Below are 19,904 nucleotides of genomic sequence, written 5' to 3'. Positions count from 1 at the left end.
ACTTGTGCTGATCCTGCTATGATGTCATTAATAAACTTAATCAGGTCCTCAATGCTCTCAATTGCTGTTTCTGGTATAAAGTATTGTTGGTTTGAAGTATTCAGTACAACAATGGAAGGAACGATGACTTCACTGAAAGAAAATACACAAGGGAATTTTCAAAACAAATACTAATGGTTAAAAAAGTGATCTAGTTTATACTTCTTTTCAAGATTTTCGTTAACTTTGCTAAATGGAATGGAACTGATAATGAAAAAAATGAATGAAATTGAACTTATACTGCCATCTAATGGTGGAAATTAGAACTGTGTCCTTAGCACATAGACTGACCAAATTGATGGAATTCCATACTAAAACTTTTAGTGTAGATGTGACCCTTTGCACATTTCAAAATTAGTACAATTTAAATAGGGTTCCTGTAGAATGTGGGGCTGGGTTTCATGGGGAGGTGGGGCGAGGGGAAGAGGGTGAAGAGAGAGAGAGAGAGGGGGAGAGAAGGGGCATGCACAGCTTGCCCTTTTGGAAGAAATGTCAGCCCTGAACGGTGGGGGTGGGCTAAACTAGCTCGGGGTCGGACTTCCGTCCCTCAGTGTTCAGGAGGTCCCACCCTTCAAAGCTGCTGGCCAATCAGCACTGCTGGGATTGTGAGGAGGTAGAGCAGGAGCAATGATAGCAGAGACTAGCAAGTCCTGGGGTTTTTGGCAGGGAGGGATCAGAGAGGGGGGGGGGGGGGTGTGGATGGCTGGGATTTGGAGGGAAGTGGGGTGGATCAAAGGGGCGGGTGGCATCTTGTGAGGGTGTCGCCGATGCATACAGGGCATTCCCCCAAGTGATGTGGTCACACCCCATGCTCCTTCAAAGAAGTCCTTTCAGAAATGGTTTTCGCACTCAGACTCGCCTGCCACTGTCGAGCGGTTTTATGGCAGCGGAGGCAGATTCAGGCTCTTAATTGGACCGTTCAGGGCCTCAGTAGGCTTAGGGGTGGTTGGCCTCGTGGGTGAATTACCCACCCTCCCATTTTTATGGGAATCAGGTTAGAGGTGGGCAGTAAGATGTTGGGCTAGGTACCCAACATATATGTGCCAGTGACCCAAGGCTGAAAACATGCTTGGCGGAGGACCGTAAAATCCAGCCTGTGAAATTACAAATAAAAATTACTCTTTAAAGACTCCTGAAAAACAAAGTGAAAACCTCGGTTCTCCCAATAGCTCATTCAGTGCACTGCAGCATGATACCAAACCAACTGAACTAAAAATTTGGGTTTGATCCTGGATCCGTACTGAGTGGGCCAATACCAGATAGGATGAAAGTGGGGCTGCTCTCGTTGGTGAAAAAACCTCTGCGCTACAGAGGCGAGGGTGGGGAAAAAAATCCATTCGAGTCCTTGCTCCTGATCGCTGCCCAGAGATCTCCCTGCAGAATGGATATGTTTGTAAGGAGTAGTATAAGGTCCAACTGTGATGACACTTATGGTAAAATAAACTGTCTAAATCACTTCGATGAGGCACCAGAAGACTGTCAGAACTCATCAAACTAGACCTTGGCGGCACAAATTTGGAATTTGCTGCAGGATCCTAATTATCGCAGAGCCTCTGAAAATTTAACCGGATAGTTTCTTACCCAATTGTCATCAACATTGATGGAGCGCACATATTTTCCTCTATGCGGTTCTTAGACGTGCAATTTCCCACAAAGAAATAAAGATAAAATCCTTCAAAATATTAAATGGTGTGCAACACTTCATAAAAGTTACATTACCTCTCTCAGTAATTCTGTCAAAACACATTGCCAATCCCCTCATCTCTAATTTAGCTATTTTTCCTCAGTTTCTGATTCCTTGCACTATTTCTTCAGTTTATTTAACTTTCTGCATTTCTGTCTTTATGTTCGTAGAATCTCTTTTCTCTCTCTCTCTCTGTAAAATCTTCCTTTCCTCCATTTTTGGAATGAAAAAGAAAGTGAGGCTCTCAACTGCAAACGAAACCAAGGGTTGAAAGGTAAGCCAGTTGTACTGTGATTTCTCAGATTAAATAAAAGTTTTGTAAAACTTTATTTCTCCGTGAGAATTTGATAATAAGATTGAAAGGGTACATTGTTTGGTGGGACAAGTCACACAATATGAATATTAAAATGAGTATTTCAGTAGAGTGCCCCCCTCCCCCTGACAACACAACCATCAATAATTTTAACACCCAGAAACTTCCTGTCGAAGACACTGGAGTTAGATTTCACAGTAAGAAGTTTAACAACACCAGGTTAAAGTCCAACAGGTTTATTTGGTAGCAAAAGCCACACAAGCTTTCGGAGCTACAAGCTCACAACAGACAATAATATGCTAAAGTCCTACCACAAAATTTCACAATGATTACTTTTCAAAGTAATTGGTTAAAAATGAGTAAACACTTACTCCATTATGACACTGTTGATGTAATCGGCTCCATCTATATGTCCAAACTGGAAATTCCTGTTAACAAATTGAATTCGGCATGTTTCAAATAAGGATATTTAGAGAACCCCAGTTCACCCTTTGAAACGTGTTTCCCGTTTCCACAGAGGAGGATTGTGGTGAGGACTAACAGGAGGTAAAGTTGCCATAGTCCCAGGTGACAGTGGCTGTTCTCCCCTTTGGGTTGGGGGTGGAGTTGACTGTTGGTGATTTTAATCCGAGGATCATCACACCTTAGGTGAGGGGCAAAGTTGAGAAGGCGAACCTTCATGAATAACCTCAGCTGGGAATTGAACCCACGCTGTTGACATCGCTCTGCACCACAAACCAGCTGTCCAGTAAACTGAGCTGTCTAACTCCCCATTAACATGAGTATTCCCTTAAGTACAACACTGAGTGAGCGCTGCACTGTCGAGGTTGTTGTCCGTGTTGGCTCTCGATCTGCAACTTCACCTTCTCCAATCTATCCACATCACTGAAGACCCTTATCCCATGATCTATCCTCGGAGATTGCTCGAAGATTTTATGGGCAGTATCATATTAAATATACCACTTTAAAATGCAAACACTGTATATTTGTCACCTAGATAGGTACCTGTTGGATATGTAGCTTTTCACTTATTTATTTCTCTCCCAATTTGAGTCAATAAGATTATAAATAAAACACTGAGTCAGTGCAATAATTCCCTAATTAAATTTATTGTTGGAATACGACGGTCTTTTTGCAATTCCCTATTCTGTTCTGATTAGGATATTGATTATATGCAAACTGCCAAAGGAAATGAAGTTCAATGTCAGATCTTCAATATCGAAATAAATATGTACATGCTACCACAATGAGCTTTGAACAGAGTGAATTAAGATTTCAGAAGCTTTCCTTGGCGACAGGAAGCTTTTATGAGTACAGCACATTTGGCCCATGATAAAAGATCTTTTAAAGAGTTATTCAATAAATCCCACTCCCCTGCACCTTCCCCACTGTTCTTCAGGTTTATCCCATTTAGAAATATATTTGATTCCCTTTTGAAGATTAGTATTGAATCTGCTTCTACTGCTCTTTCAGGCAGTGTACTCCAGTACAATAGGCTACATTAAAAATAATTCTCATCTCCCATTTGCTTATGCCAATTGCCTCAAATCTGTACCCTCTGCCTACTGACCCTTCTGCCAGTGTAAACAGTTTCTTCCTATGTGCCGTATCAAAACTCTTCATCAAGTTTGAGCACCTCTGTTGAATCTCCCCTTAACATTCTATGCTCTGAAGTGAGTTTCTCTAGTCGGCTGACGTAACTGAAGTCCCTCAAGCCCTTGAAATCAGTTTAGTAAATTTCCACTACACACACTCCAAGGCCTTATTGTCCTACCTCAAGTTTGGTTCCCAGAATGGAATGCAACACTCCAACAGGGGCCTAATCGGTGTTCTATTAAATTTAACATAATTTTCTTGCTTTTGTGCTTCACCCCTCTCCTTTCAAAGCCCAGATCTGATAACTGCCTAATCAGCTGCTCTTGCCACCTTCAAAGATTATGTGAACCCAGATTTCTCTGTTCCTGCACCCTCTTTAAAATTGTACCAATTTATTTCAATTGCCTTTCCTCATTTTTCCTTCCACTTTAGACTACTTTGCACTTAATTTCGTCTGCTGTGTGTTTGCACATTTTATCAGCCTTGGTCTTCCTGAAATCTGCTTTTACCCTCTTCAACTGTTTACTACATTCTCAATGCATTTGCCAACAAACCTGTGAAACTGCTCCCTGTATCCAGTAGCAACTTCATGAGTAATGGCCTTTAAGCTGGAAAAAAAAAGAATAATGCAATAGCAGTTTTACAATAGAGACCATGTGCATTGCAATTTATCCAATTTTCTATATATATATAAAACTGTGCAGGGAACTAGAAGAAGCTTTGCAAAATTAGCTAACCAGAGTGCGTAAAAAATGTCAACCAAATTATCAAAGAATTTGGCTGAAAAAATATTTTCTGAGGCATAGCAGAAGACATTTTCTTCTCACGTGTAACACACCAAAACAGGTGAGGAGCAAGACGGAGAAGAGGGGGAGGAGACAAGCAAGTGCAGGAGAAGGTGGTGCACAAGATGGTGGCGATGCACAGGAAGGAGGCACGAGGAGGTAGAGGTGCATTAGGAAGAGAGCATGTGTACGAGGAGGAGTGGAATAGAGATTTCAATTGGTGGGTTGGAGGGCACGAGAGGCTTACAGCTATGAGGAGAAATTAAGCCATGGAGGGATGCAATTGTGAGGCACATGGTCAGCACTGCTGCCTCACGGCACCAGGGACCCAGTTTTGATTCCCAGCTTGGGTCACTGTCTGTGCGGAGTCTGCACGTTCTCCCCGTGTCTGCATGGGATTAGTCCGGGTGCTTTGGTTTCCTCCCACAGTCCAAAAGATGTGCTGGTTAGGTGCATTGGCCAGGCTAAATTCTCCCTCAGTGCACCTGAAAAGGGGCCGGAGTGTGGAGAGTAGGGATTTTTCACAGTAACTTCATTGCAGTGTTAATGTAAGCCTACTTGTGACAATAATAAATAAACTTCAAATGCAAAACTTTGGGAGAGTAGGTGTCAATGCAGGTCAGTAAGGGCAGAACGGAGGGGTGGCAAGGGCAGGATACAGGCTGGAAGTTTATGCAATAAGCTGAGGTTTACAGAGGGTGGAAGATGGAAGGAGAGGAAGATGATTGTTGGAACAGTTGAGTCTAAAGGTGACAAAGACACAGATGAGGATGTCACACCAGATTTTGGGACAGAGGCAATGTTAGAATAAGTGTTTAGAAGCCCAGAGTATGCTCAAAGTGGGACATTGAAGTTGCAAGAAGTCTGGGTTAGCCTGAGTCAGTAGCAATGGAAATGGATGGAATTGATGTCTGGGTAGAAAATGGGGAAGTGGAGATGTGGTTAGGATTATGATTTAAGTGAAGAAATTTTGTTTCTCTCAAGATTAGGATATTGGACACACAATCTGGCATTAAAGAGGCAGTGTAGGGACTGAAGAAGGTGACGGGGTATTCCACTCGGGTGTCATGTGGACGTTGACCTCATGTCTGCAGATAATGTTGCCAAGGGAAGGATCCAAACGTGGAGGAAAAGAGAGGATCTGTGATCAACCCATGGACTGTGGAGGTAATGATGTATAGTGGGAAGAGATGTCTTTTCTATTGATATTCTGGCTACAATTGGATAGGTAGGAGTGGAACCAAGTGAGAACAGCCAGCTGAGCTGGGCGACTGGAGAGGAGGATGGTGTCTTCAAGCTATGTCAAAGTTTGCAAAGACAAGGAGGGATAATATATCATAGTTACTGTCAAAGGATGTCATTTGTGGCTTTGGCATTGTGGTCTAGACAGAAAACTGACTGGAGAGATTCCAACAGGAACATGCAGCAAACAGAAGCAACATGTTCATGATCATTGGAGAGGAAAAGGAGGTTGAATATGGGATGGTAGTTTGCAAGGAGAGATGAGTCACTGGTTGGGATTTCTTTTAGGACAGATGATGACAGTGATTTTGAAAGTCAAAGGGACAGAACCAGAGGTGAGTAAAGTATTTACAGTATCAGTTAGCATAAGGGCCAAGAAGGGAAGATGAGCAGTCAGCCGTTTAGTGGGAAAGGAAAGGCAAACGTTACACTTTTCAGGCAAGTTGAGTTCAGAGAGGGTGTTGATGAGAGATACAAAATGTGGTAAATCGAGACAATTCACAATTTGTTTAATAAAAGTGAACAGAATTAGTTAAACAATCATAAATCAAAAGGATATATTTCTCTTATGCATGTGTAAGAGCTGATCAGAGTACTGATACAGCTGATCCAAACCACCTGCATGATAAATTGACAAGCTAATCATTAATTCCTCAATAGTGTAGGAAGGTGGAACTGAGATAGAAGAACAAACACAACTTTACTGAATGGTAGAGCATTCTCGATGGGTTGAACAGCTTACTCCCACTCCATTTCTTATTTTGTAGGTTTTTTTAGTACATAATACATTAGAACAATGGGAGATACTGGCTGATAATGGTTTAATCTCTGGGACGTATATTGCTCCGAAAGCTTATGGTATTTGCTACCAAATAAACCTGTTGGACTTTAACCTGGTGTTGTGAGACTGCTTACTGTGCTTACCCCAGTCCAACGCCGGCATCTCCACATCACGTATACTTGTAGCCAGTTACGTCCTTTTCTATGCTTATTTGGAGCTCTTCATGTAAAATGAGGTCCATGCATACTCAACTCAACAGAACATCCTATTACACCAATAAACATGCACTCCCCAAAATCTTTACACAGGTCTTTTGCAGTAAATCTGGAGTAAATTGAACTTCTGAATATATTCTCTCACTTGAAATTGTAATACTATATTCCACGTGACTTGTGCATGATTATGTGACAATACTTGCTTACAAAGATAAAATAAAAATATAAAAGTTTGTTCTGACACATCTTGTTCTGAGCTTGCAGTTGAGATGCACCACTGAGGCAGCTACAAGAACGCACTAAATTTATATGCATGATCTAAGAGCATCTAATGATGATATTCCGTTTTGGCATATTAGTTATCACTCTTCAATGAAAGTGATGAGTTTACATCCTGGTAGAAAGCAATTTTTGCAACTAGCAGAATCAAAGGAACCTATCTCAGAGTTTATAGGGCAGGAACCCACAAAGATTTCCTTACATTGCCTATAAGATACCTGGTTATTGAGGGCTGAAATGGGCAAGAACTTTTCTGACCAATGACAAAATCATAAAAACGAAGAAATACACTGCCCCAAGACTTGATAACTATAATCTTTATTTCATCTGTTTGAAGGGCAGTAAACTCTATCTTTGGAATACTCCAAATATAGTTTCAGACAGAATTTGTTCAGGCTTACAGTGTTCAAAATAAAGCGAAGTACAGCAGGTAGTAAAACTGGGGCAAGTGTACAGATCACTCAGCATTCATGCTGACCTTATATAAAAAGGTCCTTTGTGGGACGTAGCATTTCAAAGCTGAGAGAGTACCTGCATAATATTTATATGGAATCTATTTGCAAGGGCTATGTTTCACACACGTTGGGACCAGAACATTAAGAAGTGAATACAAATTCATGAGGTTGATAAAAATCCAATAATGAAAGTTTCCTAAGTTGAATTTTTTTAAAAATACAAAAACACAGATATCCCTCTAATTTTCCTTCCTTCCATCTTGGCTTGCCTGTTATTGAGGAACACATGATGTGGAGATGCCGACGTTGGACTGGGGTGAACACAGTAAGAAGTCTCACAACACCAGGTTAAAGTCCAACAGGTTTATTTGGTAGCAAATACCATAAGCTTTCGGAGCACTGCTCCTTCGTCAGATGTTTAATGTTCCCTCCACCCACATTGTCTGTACCTTTAAGACCTGGCTGGCTGTAGGATTCGCATTCTAATCAGTATTCTGCAACTTGATTTTGTCTGTTTGCACTGTTTGAGAGCACATTTCCACTCCATCTGACGAAGGAGCAGTGCTCCGAAAGCTTATGGTATTTGCTACCAAATAAACCTGTTGGACTTTAACCTGGTGTTGTGAGACTTCTTATTGAGGAACACAAGCATGGGAAGAAAGCAATGTTAAATTGTCAATTCAAATTTGTGCTGGATTTTTTGAACAAACTATGGGACAATAACTTTAATGTGCAAATAAATATTTTATATATGAACAGTATTTTATGTACATCGCCAATATTTATGTGCGAGAAAAACACAACAATTCAGTAGAACAGCCAACTGGAAGTGGAATTATTTGGGATAATGTCAAATTTATGCAAAGAAAATTTGTCACTTAATTAGAATATTTAGGTTTTTTTCCTTAGAAATGTAGTTGACTATCCTGCATTCATGCTGAGTGTGAGGTATGTTTAGATGCACCTAGTTTATTGGGACTAATCGAAAGACCTACAAATACTATATTGAAGAACTGAAGACAGATATGTTGACTGAAGTGCATTGGTTCAATCCTTCAAAATAGCATGCCATTGCTCAATTCCTCATTATATTTGACACCAATAATCATCAATTAAGCAGATCTTTTGCTTTTAAGAATTCCCTCAACCCTATATCTTTATTTTGACTTCCACAGGATACTGGCAGCAACATTATGGAATGACAGTGCCACTGTAAGTATCATTGGAGGGTGTGGGTGGGTCAGGGATGGGGAGTGGGTGTAGAAGAGAGTGCTTCATACTATTTTCCTATAGTTCTCACAAAGGAATAGTTAATATTAAATTTGTAATAAAAAGTTTGCATTGAGGAAGCAGGGTCATTTATATTAGGGCTTAAAAAACAAGTCTCAACCCGGTCTCCAGTTTCCTGACCACTGCCATCATAGTACAGTAAAGAAGATAACAGAAGATTGGCTTGAAAAGTACACAGCGTGTGTTAAATATTTACTTTGTTCCAGCACGACAAAAAATTGGAGAAGTGTCAGGTTTTGGGAGTACAATGCCAGATACTGAGCAATATTTAGCTGAACTTGTACTGTTGAGGTACATTATGGCCGTCAACACTGGTTGAACATATTGCTTAAGGTTTCATCACATGCCTCTTGCCACCTTACCCCATAAGATGACATATTTCTCTCTCTCGCCCCCCACATCCACCACCACCCCTATCTCCAATACCTTTACAGCTAATAAATCAAAGTGGTGAAAGAAAATGAAAAACATTTCTCTCTTAAATGCCACATGACCTTTCTCCCAGGTTGCTTGTGTGTGTCCAGTAGATTAAATTGACAATTCCTGGAATTTCTCGGGCAATTCTAGAGGGCCAGCAAGTCTACTAAGAACACTGTCTCACCTAGAATGCTCTTCGGATGAATTTGTGCTGTCAATAACTGCAACCACCACCAGTTTTCCTGAAGAGGTAAAGCAGACATGAGAAGAAATGAAAGATTCCGTTAAGCATAAAAATTTGCAAAGAATGGTCTTTCTCCCAAATCAGTTCAAATTAAAGAATGCATGAACACTACTCTCTTAATGTGAGCACCAAGTGTTTTTGAACTGGTACAGTATCAGACAAAAAAGTCAGAAATAATAAATCTTTATGGCTAACATACGAACACAAGTAGTTAAGTCAGATTTCCTAGTGGCTTATTAATGGCATTGGGTGTTTCTCCCACCTCGCTTTTGCTTTCCATTTGTTTAATATGTTACACACCAACTTTTTTATTTTCTGCATTTTTACACCTACTTTTCCACCTTTCATTGAAGTTTATTTACTTGTTACAAGTAAAGCTTACATTAACACTGCAATGAAGTTACTGTGAAAATCCCCTAGTCGCCACAGTCCGGTGGTGCCTGTTTGGGTACACTGAGGGAGAATTTATCATGACCAATTCACCTAACCTGCACATCTTTGGACTGTGGGAGGAAACCAGAGCACCTGGAGGAAACCTAAGCAGACACGGGGAGAATGTGCAAACTCCACACAGACAGGGACCCAAGCTGGGAATTGAACCCGGGTCCCTGATGCTGTGAGGCAGCAGTGCTAACCACTGTGCCGTCGTGCCGCCCCGACTTTCTATTTCTTTATTTTTTTGGAAATATCTTGCTATTTAGCTGCAATTTTAAGCTAATGTGACAAGTGAATTTAAAGAACTTTAAAATATGATGCGCATTTGACATTTGTCAACCAATACAATGTCCTATAGTATCTTAATTTTTGAAGTGTTTGATATATTGAGGTAGTTTGACCAGAGAGTGCAAGATTTTCACAATTACTGTAAAATTATTTCTGACACAGCAGTAAACGTCATAAAACAGATAAAACAGCTCACATTGAGAGAGTAGTGTTCATGCATTCATAGAATCCTGCAGGTCTCTTTAAATCATAGAAAGAATCATAGAAACCCTACAGTACAGAAAGAGGCCATTCGGCCCATCGAGTCTGCACCGACCACAATCCCACCCAGGTCCTATCCCCATATCCCTACATATTTTACCCACTAATCCCTCTAACTTACGCATCTCAGGACACTAAGGGGCAATTTTAGCATGGCCAATCAACCTCACCCGCACATCTTTGGACTGTGGGAGGAAACCCACGCAGACACGAGGAGAATGTGCAAACTCCACACAGACAGTGACCCAAGCCGGGAATCGAACCTGGGACCCTGGAGCTGTGAAGCAGCAGTGCTAACCACTGTGCTACCGTGCCGCCCAAACAACACTGGTGGGCAAGACAACTCTAAATTCTGAACTAAGCATTAATTGGGAATATTACTCTGAGGGCAAGAATGCATATGAGGTAAATGGAACATGCACTGTAATGTAAACCCGGCATTGCAATTAATTCAGCACATAATTCATGACTTAGAGACACTCAAGAAAATCATCCTGCCAAATTGCAAGTATTTTTAGTTTACAATCAAATTCAGGAGCAGTTCTCAAAAATAAAATTTCATCCACATTTGAGTTTGTGGATCTTTTCCTTTAACTTTCTTCCCTTCTTCTGGAGGTGAGATAGCATGGAACAATTTCTCATTAAACCAGTGCAGCTGTTTCCCGGAGCAGAGGACCTTAAAAGCTCAATGAAGTGTCATTTCCATTTACGGTATATTGTAAATCTCCATTTTAAAATTTGATTTCTGCCACCCATTAGATTTTGTCAACAAACCTGCCATTTCTATAATGTTGAGCCCTTTAGGTCAATGTTCCATTTTCCTTCTGGTTCAGTGCCGTAGACAAGTTGCCATTTTTCTGTGAACATTCAACTCGCCTTTCACTTGCTAAATCCGCCAATAAATTTAGATAAAGCCAGGAACTTACAGCATGAGGATGTAAACCTTTGGCAAATCAAATATAAAAACTCTTCAAATTTATTTAAGAACTATTCCAAATTATAAAGAAATATGCCATTTTAAGACAAAAAGTATTCACAAAAGATGCAAAAATGAAACTGTAACGCACCTGTCTCTGCAAGTTCATATAAAGTGAAACCATCAATGTAAACATAGCCTAAAAATCTTTCTTTGGTCACCCATGAGGACAGATCACCATCTTCGTATTCTGAGGGGGGGGGAAGAAAAGTTTAAGAACAGATATAGTCAATTTTGTCAATGAACTTAAACATAAACTCAACACACCATTTTAAAAAAACTAAATTTTTCACTAAAGAAACGTTAAACATTAATTCCTCACTCTGTTAAAGATATTCAGCATTTGCACACAACTGAGGTATTATTATCGTCCCACTTGTTGGTCAACTTGTTGGGGGGTTGAGGAAGGTGGTGGCCTGTGGAAGGGTTGGATGAGTGAATAGAACATAAGAAAGCATGCAAAGAGAAAGGTCATTTGGCCCCATCACAATTGTTTCTTCCCTGGACCAAATATTATCTGCTTTGTCATCGGTTCCAACTAACTCCCATGAGATCCCAAGTAAGGCTTTCTGAGAAGTCCACATTTTCCCTATACCTGCATTTCAAATCTGTAATTCTCCAGAAACAGTGTTCCTTAAGTCCCTGATAGCTCAGTTGGTAAATGCACTGCTAAATACTTTATAGACTAAGGAGGCCTTGGTTCCATCTGCAGTCTGTACTAACCTCAGCTAGGGTAGCAACAGCAGTGCTCCATTTAGCCTCAGTTCCCCAGACTAGGGAGAAGGAAGAAATAAATCAGTGTTACAACTAACTGAATGTTAGTTAGTGAGGCATGCTGGAAATACATATTGTGGATTTAAAAATTTTTTTTTTTACTCCATCCTTAAAGTTACAAAGCCAATGCTCAGAATGGACCGGACAAACCCAAATCTATTTCTTGCTTGCTCCAAAATCCAAATTCAAATTTCAATTGAATCCAATTCATGGTCTCCACAAGAGAGACAAATAAGATCCAAGCTGACAAGATAAGGCACTGCACCTCATCTTGGGCTTGATCTGGTGCTTGATCTTAGCCAAAAGGTAGAAGAAATATATATTGTGGATGTTCAGGTGAAGAGATGATTAGATGCATCTGTGATATTTCAATATCAAATACACCAACTTGATCACAAATTAAGAAATGGCTACTTAGGCAAGGGTGAGCCTAGCCGAATTTCTGGCTAACAGTTTAAATGATCAAACTGGGTAAGCTCCATTAGTTCAATTTTCTTCTACGTGCTGCACCCCAGCAATCCTTCATACTGAGCACAATGGAAAATTCTGCCCTAATATTTTGCATAAAGGTTGGACAGCTGTAGAACTCTTATCTCGAAGCCAAACAAATGTCCAGTGGGAAAACGAACAGAAAACACATTGGAATATTGGGTAGCAAACTGTTCGTAAGTGCCAAAAACTTGGATGCAGTTTACACCAGAAACACTGACTTATCTTTCACTTGTCGAATGTTGACTGATTAGATATACATTTCCAGCACATTGCTTTGTCATTTCATGGTTAAACATTTGCAGTTTTTCGAAACAGCTACAAGGGCTCCAAGATCGGAAGCCACTAAGGAGCATGTGCATGAGATACAGCTTAACTACGTTCAGGTACTCTCAATATCCTTTCCATATCCACTCAAATGAAAATAAAATTAAAGGAAGCATAAAATGTCTGTTCTTGATAGATGTAGATGACTCTTTGCCATATAAAGCGGGCAGAAATCCTCAAGACATCCAACTGACTGTGAAACAAAACCCTGGGTGAACTGGCCAATAACTGAACAAACGAACTATCAGTTTATAAAATCAGATCCTGCTGCCACATATCAGTAGCAGGCTTCACCTCGGACTAATTTCCAGTGACTTTCCTTCCGACACAATAACAAACAGGAGCAAGTTTTGCTCCAGCTGTACGAAGCCCTGACTAGATAACATCTGGGGCATTGTGTACAGTTCTCTACATTGCACCTCTGAAAGGATACATTAGCCCTGCAAGGAACGCAGTGCAGATTTGGCAGCATGCTACCACGGCTTTAAAGATTAGATCATAAACTAGGGTTGTAATCTTTGGAATATGAAGGTTAAGGGTTCTTTTTAATGTTTTAAGAATTTTCAAAGAAATAAGACAGATAGAAAGAAACTGTCTCTGCTGGTAGGAAAGTCTTGAACAAGGGGACAAAGCTCTAAAATCAGACCCTGGCCACTGAGAAGAGAATAAGAAGTCTCACAGCACCAGGTTAAAGTCCAACAGGTTTATTTGTAATCATGAGCTTTCGGAGCACTGCTCCTTCCTCAGGTGAGTCAAGGAGCAGCACTCCGAAAGCTCGTGGCTCCAAATAAACCTGTTGGACTTTAACCTGATGTTGAGAGACTTCCAACTGTTCCCACCCAAGTCCAACGCCGGCATCTCCACATCACTGAGAAGAGATGTTAGGAAACACTTCTACATGGCAGAAGTGTGGAACTCTCCCACTAAAAACAGTAGATCGAGGCTCAAATAATATCAAATCTGAGATCAATAGTTTTTAGCTAGCCCAAGAGCATTAAGAAATACATGAAGCAAGGTGGGTGAATGGAGTTAGGATACACATCGGCCAACATCTCACTGAATGGTGCAAACAGGCTCAAGGGTTATTCTAAAGTTACTCCTGTTTCTAAAGATCAATTTGAATTTTGCTCATCTACCTGGCACATATAGGTAATATGTCATCATTTCCCAATCCAACTGTTCAATGATAGAGAGATAAGGTGTACTGATGAATTATTCAAAGACTGCATTATCTATGTTAGAGTATGCAAATTGAAATTTGCAAAGCTCACAATATTTTACATGAGCATGTACTCGAGCCAATAGAGAACGTTATGATAGCCTATTGGCAGAAGGAAGTCATTTTCTGGAGCTGCCTGTATCTACACCTCACAACAATGTGCCCATTCACTCCAGTGCTAATCGCACACGCAGTATTATTAATAAGGAAGTAGGGGTTTTACTTAACTTGCTAGAATCAAGTTAAAAATTCTCTAGATGAGTTAGCAATTCTTAAGTTAGGTACGGCAGCTCAAAATCAGCCAGCTACCAGGTAGGGAAGTAGATACTTTTTTAATATAGTTTTATACTTTAAAAAAAAACTACCAGTTGCTTGGGGGCGGGGAGGGGGGGGAGATCATGAAAATAAATAACTGGGATGTGAATTTTAATTGTTGGACGATTGGCAACCAATATAGGTCAGCAAGGACACGAGTAATGGGCGAGTTGGATAATGATGCAGGATTGGACACAGGCAAAGATCTGGACGGACTCAAGTTAACAGCACACAAGTGTTTGGCTGGCGATTCTAATGTTCTTCTGGCTAAGTTTATAAATGACAAAAGAAATGGCTGAGCATTTGCACTGCAGATGGGGAAAGACAGGTGATGCTATGAAAATAGGTTGCCTTCAGGAGAGTGAATATGATTTCAGAAGTTGAGCTTGAGGTCAAATGTAGATTGCAGACAGACTGGTTCAACATGAGATAGTAGCTGGGAAGGGGAGTGAATCAATGCCAAGGGCATGGAATTTGTAGCAATGGCTGAAGATACTGTCTTCTCAATATTTAAATAAAGATATTGGAACTCATCCAAGACTGGATATTGGTTAAATATTTTAAGGGCACAGAGGTAATGAAAGATTTGGGAAAGATAGCGATGGTTGTCATTAGCATTCAAGCAGAAATGGATAATGTTGCCATGGGGTTGTACACTGAAAAGGAGACCAAGGCTAGGTCCTTGGAGTGCAGCAGAGGGAATGTTGTCAGAAAGGAAGAGAAGTAACTTCTGGAGATGCTCTGATACAATCTGATAGGCAAGAGTGGAGTCACAAGTCAGGAGGAAGATGCATGTGGTTGACTATTTCAAAAGTTACAGGAAGGTCTAGGAAGATGAGAAGGGGAAATGCATCATGGTCATAACTATAGCAGTTATTTGTGATGATGGTGTGGTGATGATCATTGAGTGTTGCAATTAACAGTGAGGGAGAATGGAACAGAAGAGTGACATTGTAAACTAAGATAGTTCAAACAGTCTTTCTTACCTCCAAAGTTTAGGGGCAGATTAAGTTATGGATAATGCATTATTCAGACACAAAATAGTGAAAAGGGGACAAAACATTAAAGGAACATTGTTTGCTTCATCAAAACAACTAAGAAATTAATATTTTAACATTAAATATGGTTTTCCTCTTTATTTGTTAAAAACAGGATACTGATAAGTTGGCTAGAAATCTGGTTGTTGAAATACTTCTACTCAAGCTGTACCTTCATGTTTAGTTACAACACATTTTAAGTCAATTGATATTAAACATATTTTGAAAAATTAATCACCATAACTGAAAACAATTGAAATTCTTATATTTTTATGCACATCTTAACACTTTTCATCACAAATTGCTTTTGCTGAAAAAAATTAGAGACTAATAGCTTTGGCTATTATTTATGCCTTAATATACATAAACATCAGGCATTACAAACTTAAATACACCCACGATAACATGGTAGGTATTACCTTCCTTGAGTTTATGGGTTATTTTGGGAGATTTTTAAAAAAATTGTCAAATGTCTTTTTTTTTTACAAAGAAACAAAGAATACAGCACAGGAACAGGCCCTTTTGCCCTCCAAGCCTGCACCGATCACGTGTTCCTAACTAGACCATCCGTTTGTATCCCTCTATACCCAGTCTGTTCATGTGGCTATCTAGATAAGTCTTAAATGATCCTCCCGTGTCTGCCTCAACCACCTTGCTTGGTAGTGCATTCCAGGCCCCCACCACCCTCTGTGTAAAATACGTTCCCCGCATATCTGTATTGAACCTTGCCCCCCTTACCTTGAACTTGTGACCCCTTGTGTTTGTCATTTCTGACCTGGGAAAAAGCTTCCAACTGTTCACCCTATCTATGCCCTTCATAATTTTATAAACTTCTATTAGGTCGCCCCTCAACCTCCGTCTTTCCAGGGAGAACAACCCTAGTTTACTCAATCTCACCTCATAGCTAATACCCTCCATACCAGGTAACATCCTGGTAAACCTTTTCTGCACTCTCTCCAAAGCCTCCACGTCCTTCTGGTAGTGCGGCGACCTGGACGCAGTATTCCAAATGTGGCCTCACCAACATTCTATATAACTGCAACATCATATGCCAACTTTTATACTCTATGCCCCGTCCAATAAAGGCAAGCATGCCATATGCCTTCTTCACCACCTTTTCCACCTGTGCTGCCACCTTTAAGGATCTGTGGACTTGTACACCCAGATCCTTCTGTGTGTCTATACTCCTGATGGTTCTGCCATTTATTGTATAGCTCCCCCCCCCGCATTAGATCTACCAAAATGCATCATTTCGCATTTATCTGGATTAAATTCCATCTGCCATTTCTCCGCCCAATTTTCCAGCCTATCTATATCCTGCTGTATTCTCTGACAATGTTCATCACTATCCGCAACTCCAGCAATCTTTCTGTATCTCTTAATCCAATCTTGCTTTCCTTCTTTACCTTTCTTCCTGCACTTGATTAGAAATTGAATTTAGCCCTTTTACTTCACCCTTCAGGTTCATTTTCCAATATTCAAATCTCATTAGTTGAGGCAACCAACTCTGCTGGTTGTTCTATTCACTCAGGTCCCAAATGCTCTGTTCCCTCACTGCACAGTTATCAATTTGCACTTTGAGCAATTCCATAAGCAACTTTGTAGGCATTTTTTAAAATCTGAGGGGCAAATCAAATTATTGGCAATCATCATCAGGTTTGGCCCAATAGATCAACTGTAAACAGTACAGCACACTTCTACAACAATACTGCATGAAAAAAATAGTACAGCTGGTGAATTGACAAAACCTAACTTTTTAGTCAACTATGACAGCAATCTAGAAATGATCCAATTCAAAGCTACTTCTTTATGCTCAGTCACCAATTTGAATTCATCTGTAGAGCAGGTCAAGCAAAGAACTTAATTAACAAAAAATATTTCCCTTCCCACTTTTACTGACAGTTGCTCTTTTAGCCTACAGGTATCTCCATCAATTGACATCATGGCTCAACCTCTCAATGCAGACCACCTTTCTATTAAGGTTCTTGAAAACGATGCAGAAAGTTCCATGTTCGTGGTTCAGGCAACTTCCCAAAACCTCATTCTGCTCCAATACTGGTCTGAGAAACCTTTCTTTGATAATACTCAGATAAAACAGACACAAGCTATACTTTCAAATACAAATGACAGCATTCAGTTTGTTTTGAAAGTCTTGCGTCGTTCGTCTTCATTGAAAAACTGTGACTACTGGACACCCTTCGTAATAGGACTCGTGTTGGATGCACTGTCACGAGGTTATCAACTGCCTTCCAGAACAACGTGGAATGGAGACATTGAGCAATTACTGAAAGACAAGGCAATTCTATTAATGAAGTAGCAATGGTTTGTATTTGGCAAAAAGGTCATCTGTCAATCTCTATTGTACTCTGATTATATTTAAAATATATTATCAATCTCAAACTATTCAACTGTTATGTGTTTATCAGGACTGATTATCATATTGTTTTACTGGCAGCGATCTTTAGGGCAAATCACTCAATAAATCTAAAATGATCACAAATTTGAAAGAAATAGCTCCAGTCAACTTCTACCCACGCTTGCACTTTACTTTTAATCAATACAATGTTTTAAATGTTTATTTATATTTATTAATTCCTCAGATATGGGCAATTACTGCGCATTCCTAGCTGCTCCAAGATGGTGGGTCAGTCTTTTTCTCAATCCACTAGTAGTGTTTTAATATAACTGTGCGCTTGCTTGGCCATTTCAGACGACAGTCAACCATGTTAATGGAGAGATTAGGCTTCTTTCTGTCAATCTATTGATGGGGAAGATTTACCAATAATTACTGCGCTCAGAAGGGGCACATGCTCAGCTCCGCAGGATCAAGTTACTGGCAAGTAACTAATAACCTGTAGTTTGTAGGCAGAAGGTGACTGAAGAAGTCAGGGTACGTGTTCTCATTTAACCATAGAAAGTTGCAGCACAGGAGGAGGCCTTTCGGCCCATCTTGTCCATGCCAGCCCGATGGCACCCAGGTGCCCTTTCTAATCCCACCTTCCTGTACCTGGCCCATAGTCCTGTAGCACTTAAGGTGCAGATCCAGATACTTCTAGAAAACGTTTAGGGTCTTAGCCTCCACCACCAACACAGGCAGTGAATTCCAGACACCCACCACTCTTCACGTCTAAGTTATTCCTTATATCCCCCTCTACACCTACTGTCACTTATCTTGAATCTATGCCCCTGGGTTCTAGAATTCCCCATCAACGGAAACAATTTTATCATGTCCACTCTAACTCTTTCCCTCATAATTTTGTATACCTCTATCAAATCCCCCTCAGCCTTTTTCGTTCCAAGGAAAATAACCCCAATCTATCCAATCTCTTCTCATTGCTGCACTTTTCTAGCCCTGGCAACATTCTTGTAAGAGTTTTAACAACACCAGGTTAAAGTCCAACAGGTTTATTTGGTAGCAAAACCCACTAGCTTTCGGAGCGCTGCTCCTTTGTCAGATGGAGTGGAAATGTGCTCTCAAACAGTGCACAGAGACACAACATCAAGTTACAGAATACTGATTCGAATGCGAATCCAATTAAGAAAGCAGTAAATAAAGACACTGCTGTACGAATGCGAATCCCTACAGCCAGCCAGATCTTAAAGATACAGACAATGTGGGTGGAGGGAGCATTAAGCACAGGTTAAAGAGATGTGTATTGTCTTCAGATAGGACAGCCTGCAAGTCCAGGAGGCAAGCTCTTTAACCTGTGCTTAATGCTCCCTCCACCCACATTGTCTGTATCTTTAAGATCTGGCTGGCTGTAGGGATTCGCATTCGTACAGCAGTGTCTTTATTTACTGCTTTCTTAATTGGATTCTGTAGCTGTTATATGAAAAGCCTATTTACTTTAAAATTAACAGATTATCATTTTCTTCGGAAAATATAACGACTGGCCTGCTCCTAGGACACAACTATTATTATTATTCCTTGCCAGTTGCTAGCAGGCACACATTGGTCAGATGACTTTTGTTGCTCTCCACTTCTTTGATTTATTATTGTCACATGTATTAGCATACAGGGAAAAATATTGTTTCTTGCGTGCTCTACAGACAAAGCATACCATTCATAGAGAAGGAAAGGAGAGTGCAGAATGTAGTGTTACAGTCATAGCTAAGGTGCAGAGAAAGATCAACTTAATGCGAGGTAGGTCCATTCAAAAGTTTGATGGCAGCAGGGAAGAAGCTGTTCTTCAGTCAGTTGGTACGTGACCTCAGACTTTTGTATCTTTTTCCAGATGGAAGAAGGTGGAACAGAGAATGTCGTGGGGTGCGTGGGGTCCTTAATTATGCTGGCTGCTTTGCTGAGGCAGCAGGAAGTGTAGACAGAGTCAATGGATGGGAGGCTGCTTTGTGAGATGGATTGGGCTACATTCACAACCTTTTGTAGTTTCTTGTGGACTTAGGCAGAGCAGAAGCCAAGCAGGAGCCACACCAAGCTGTTGT

General features: G+C 40.4%; 1 protein-coding gene and 1 long non-coding RNA gene across 2 annotated transcripts in view; one reads left to right on the top strand and one right to left on the bottom strand.

Annotated features, from left to right (window-relative positions):
- tmx3b (thioredoxin related transmembrane protein 3b) overlaps positions 1–19,904 on the bottom strand; it is a 151,437-nt gene that overhangs the window by 14,826 nt on the left and 116,707 nt on the right. The window contains exons 10-14 of the mRNA XM_078216712.1: positions 11,392–11,490; positions 9,281–9,338; positions 4,187–4,240; positions 2,408–2,464; positions 3–132 (exon numbers count right to left, since the gene is read on the bottom strand). Of these exons, the coding sequence (XP_078072838.1) occupies positions 3–132; positions 2,408–2,464; positions 4,187–4,240; positions 9,281–9,338; positions 11,392–11,490 (398 nt within the window). The remainder of the gene's footprint in view (positions 1–2; positions 133–2,407; positions 2,465–4,186; positions 4,241–9,280; positions 9,339–11,391; positions 11,491–19,904) is intronic.
- Positions 5,464–17,864, top strand: LOC144495909 (uncharacterized). The gene is made up of 3 exons (XR_013498355.1): positions 5,464–5,584; positions 8,565–8,601; positions 17,376–17,864. It is a non-coding gene; the product is annotated as an uncharacterized LOC144495909 (long non-coding RNA).

The sequence above is a fragment of the Mustelus asterias genome, chromosome 7 (assembly GCF_964213995.1).
Source record: "Mustelus asterias chromosome 7, sMusAst1.hap1.1, whole genome shotgun sequence".
NCBI classification, from domain to species: Eukaryota; Metazoa; Chordata; class Chondrichthyes; order Carcharhiniformes; family Triakidae; genus Mustelus; species Mustelus asterias.
This window is presented reverse-complemented; position numbering and strand designations above follow the sequence as displayed.